This window comes from Sturnus vulgaris, unplaced genomic scaffold, assembly GCF_052056855.1.
Source record: "Sturnus vulgaris isolate bStuVul1 unplaced genomic scaffold, bStuVul1.hap1 Scaffold_84, whole genome shotgun sequence".
Classification (NCBI taxonomy): Eukaryota; Metazoa; Chordata; class Aves; order Passeriformes; family Sturnidae; genus Sturnus; species Sturnus vulgaris.
The window spans coordinates 626,589-630,608 of NW_028276728.1; the positions used below are offsets into that span (position 1 = coordinate 626,589).

General features: G+C 55.7%; 1 protein-coding gene across 1 annotated transcript; it reads right to left on the reverse strand.

The window, feature by feature from the left end:
* Positions 1 to 1,490: 1,490 nt before the first annotated feature.
* LOC148217414 (olfactory receptor 14J1-like) lies at positions 1,491 to 2,492 on the reverse strand. Its single transcript, XM_088158651.1, has one exon. The coding sequence runs from the start codon at positions 2,490 to 2,492 to the stop codon at positions 1,560 to 1,562; it is 933 nt and encodes a 310-aa protein (XP_088014777.1). The 3' UTR covers positions 1,491 to 1,559.
* Between the last annotated feature and the right edge of the window lie 1,528 nt (positions 2,493 to 4,020).

A 4,020-nucleotide genomic window follows, 5' to 3' on the forward strand; every position in this document is an offset into this window, starting at 1 on the left:
TTCCCTCCCACGGGGGTTCTGCAATCCCTGCCTTGTGCTGCCAGTGCCTGGAATGGCTGCAGGAGGATTTGCCACCTGCCCTTCCCTGCTGAGCCTGACCAGTCTGTGACTGTCCCAGTGCCCCTCCCTGCCCTGTTTGCAGACTGGTTCCACGTCTGCCCTTCCCAAGTGCCCAGGACCCTCTGAGATGGCTCTGGCCTTTCCAAGGTGTTTGAGAGAGGACTCACAGTGACTCTACCCAGCCTTGTCACCATCCCTGACACCAAAGGCTTTTTCCACATCCCTCAGTTCCAGGTCAGAGCCCAGAACACAGTACAGCCCTGTCCAGGTCCTCGGGGTGGCTGAGAAGGGAGGCAGCTCTGATTTCTCCCCACAGACCATCACTCCAGTGGTCTCTTTGTGCAGTCCATGGCTGTCCTGAGCATTTCTTCCTGGAGCCTCCCTGCCCAGGATGTTTCTCTCTATGCAGTCCCAACCACAGCCCAGTAATGAATTCAGGTGGTTTCCCAGAGTGTAGTGGCCTCAAGGGACTCTTTGTGCCACCAGAACTGTGCCACCCCCGAGTGCTGGTGATGGTGTTTGTGCCCAATCATGTTCATCTCCCCACACACACACGATGCACTACTGAAATCTCCTCAGTACAGGGCAAACATGGCCTGCTGGCCTGGTCACTCGGTGTCCCTCCATGCAGGGACAAACAACCTCCTGCAGCTGGGGGAGAGGCCAGTGCTGGGTGTGGAGTTTGCAGGGGCTGGTGTGGGACAATTGCCCTGGGGCACCTTCCCAGGTGTTCTGTGCCCAGAACAAAGACACAGCCCAGGCCCTGCTCTGCTGCTCCCTCAGGTCCATCCCAGGAGCTCTGGCTGTGCCAGGACACTGCTGTGTGCCCCCTGCACACTGCCCCTCTGCCCCAGGCACTGGGCTTTGCTTGGCCAGGGCATTCCTGGAGCACATTGCTGACAGCAGCTCTGGAGGAGAGCAAAGCCTTCCTGCCCTGCCCTCAGGAGATGCCCTTTGCTGATGGAGCTGCTGTGCTGGAGCCCAGCTGTGTCCCAGCAGTGCCCATGGCCTGTCCCTGCCTGTGGGCACAGCACGGACACGCAGCAGGACAGGGACCAAGCTGCCAGAGCACTGCAGCCTCACAGCCACAGAAGGGCTGGCAAGGAGAGGGTGGAGCTGGGAAGAGCAGATGTGGGAAGAGCCAGGGCCATTGTCCCTGGCTGTGCTGCTGTGCTGGGAGTCTCTTCCCTCCACCTCTGCTCACAGGCACTGCCCTGCAGAGAAAGAGAAGGGCTGAGGAAGAATCGTGAACACACAGGACAGGGCAGGCACTTGCTTTTATTTAAATACAGAGGGACGAGACCTCATGCAAGTCTTTGTGTTCCAAAAGAAATGTAGATTATAATATAGAAATACAATGAGCAATGTTACAGTATTTTGTATGAAACACAAGAACAGTAGAAAAAATTACTAAATAAAAAATGGACAAATAAGAAAAAAATTAAAAAGAGATTGTGAAGAGTTACATTCTAAGGCCTCTGCAGAAGAAATGAGAGCATTTATTGCTTCTGAAAATGAAGATTGATAAAATTTCTCAGGCCATCCTTGAGCTCCTGGTTCCGCAGGCTGTAGATGAGGGGATTCAGGGCTGGAGGCACCACTGAGTACAGAACTGACACTGCCAGATCCAGGAATGGGGAGGAGATGGAAGGGGGCTTCAGGTGAGCAAACACTGCAGTGCTGAGGAACAGGGAGAGCACAGCCAGGTGAGGGAGGCAGGTGGAAAAGGCTTTGTGCCGTCCCTGCTCAGAGGGGATCCTAAAAACGACCCTAAAGATCTGCACATAGGAGAAAACCATGAACACAAAACAGCCAAATGCTAAGGAGGTGGTGAAAGCAGAAGCCCCGAATTTCCTGAGGTAGGATTTGGAGCAGGAGAGTTTGAGGATCTGGGGGATTTCACAGAAGAACTGGCCCAGGGCATTGCCATGGCACAGGGGCAGGGAAAATGTATTGGCCGTGTGCAGCAGAGCAGTGAGAAAGCCACTGGCCCAGGCAGCTGCTGCCATGTGGGCACAAGCTCTGCTGCCCAGGAGGGTCCCGTAGTGCAGGGGTTTGCAGATGGACACGTAGCGGTCGTAGCTCATGATGGTCAGGACATAATACTCTGCTGAGATGAAGAACAGATAAAAAAAGAGCTCAGCGACACATCCTGGATAGGAGATGTGCCTGGTGTTCCAGAGGGAATTGTGCATGGCTTTGGGGACAGTGGTGCAGATGGAGCCCAGGTCAGTGAGGGCCAGGTTGAGCAGGAAGAAGAACATGGGGGTGTGCAGGTGGTGGCCGCAGGCTACGGCGCTGATGATGAGGCCGTTGGCCAGGAGGGCAGCCAGGGAGATGGCCAGGAAGAGGCAGAAGTGCAGGAGCTGCAGCTGCCGCGTGTCTGCCAATGGCAGCAGGAGGAAGTGGCTGATGGAGCTGCTGTTGGACATTTCTGCACTCTGGGCATGGTGGACTGTTAAAAGAAAACATTGACAACCTGGGACAGGTTTCTGTGGGTTACTTCTATGCTATTTTCTTACATATTCACTGAAAATTTTCTTTGGGGAAATTTCACTTTTATTTTACTTTTTTTTTTTTTTTTTAGTTAAGCTTTTTGCTGCTGAGTTACTGCCTCATCTTCAGCATTGCTCTCAGCCTGAATACTGGGAAGCCCAGAGAGAAAACAGGGCTCCCTGTGCCCCACTGCGTTCAGACCTGCTGGTGACACACAGGTGCCGTTTGCTCATTACACCTCCCACTATTTCAGGGTGACCTTAGTTAAAACATATTTGAAAATAAAGTGGACTTTTTGATGACTCATGCTTAAAAATCGTTTTCTCCAAACCCTTCTCTCTTTTCTTGTGCAGCTGGACAGGAAGGGATACCAAGGGTTGCTCTGGCTCTCTGCTGCCTGCAGTTGTGCTTACGGGGAGCTCTTTCTCTCTATCCAAGCCTTGTCTCTGCCAATGCTCCCAGATCCCAGCCCAGCCCTGGGGGCTCAGCTCTGCCCTGCACACCCCTCCCAGCACAGGGCACTGCCCAGGGCCATCTCCCTGCCAGCAGGGCCTTAAAGGCAGCTCACACAAACTGAGATGCTGCAAGCCAAGGTGCTGCTGCTGCTGTCTGTAGGCACAGGAGGGTGAGGAGGCACTTTGTGAGGGAGATGGGAGGCAGATGTGCTGATGGCCAGTGGGACAGTGCAGGAGTGTCAGTGACACAGACACACCTGACAGCCCCTTTGCCTTGCCTTGAGGAGAAAGCTGAGAGCAGCCCTGGCCATGCAGCACCATCTCCACAGCAGGAGGAATCTGCCCTGATGGGGGTGGCTCCTTGCACCTCCAACTTCTCCCCACAGTCCATGGGGAGCTGCCAGGCAGGCTGAGAGGTGCCCCTGGCTGGTGGCACATGGCCTGGGCTGGCCAAGAGCCCTGAGGGCTGCAGGAGCTGCTCTGCAGGACAGCCCTGGGCAGCCCTGGCTGCAGCCCCAGCTTCAGCCCCTGCAGCCGTCCCTGGCAGCAGGAGCCGTCCTGCCCTGTCCCTCTGACAGTGCCCAGGGCAGTCCCGCTCTGCAGCACATCCTCATCTTCCTCCTCCTCCTCCTCCTCCTCCTCCTCCTCCTCCTCCTCCTCCTCCGTCTCAGAGAAACTGGGAGAGTCCTCCTGACACATCCCCCAGGCTGTGGGCTGTGCTGGCTCCAGGAGATCCCTCCAGGAGCACAGGGGACATTGCCCTGCACCCACACACTCACCATGTCCAGGGCTGTGAAGATGTTTCCCCAAGTGCAGTCTCAGCTCAATGTCTTCCCAGTCCCGATTGCCTTGAGCCTGTCTGTGCCTGGCTCCTGTGCCCTCAGTGCCTGCAGGCAGTGCCCTCAGCCCTGCTGGGCTGGGAGAGGAGCTGCTCCTCAGCACAAATGTCTTTTTGAAGCTTTTCTTGGTTGCCAGGAGCTGCCTCTGTGCCAGGAGCCCAGCCCAGCTC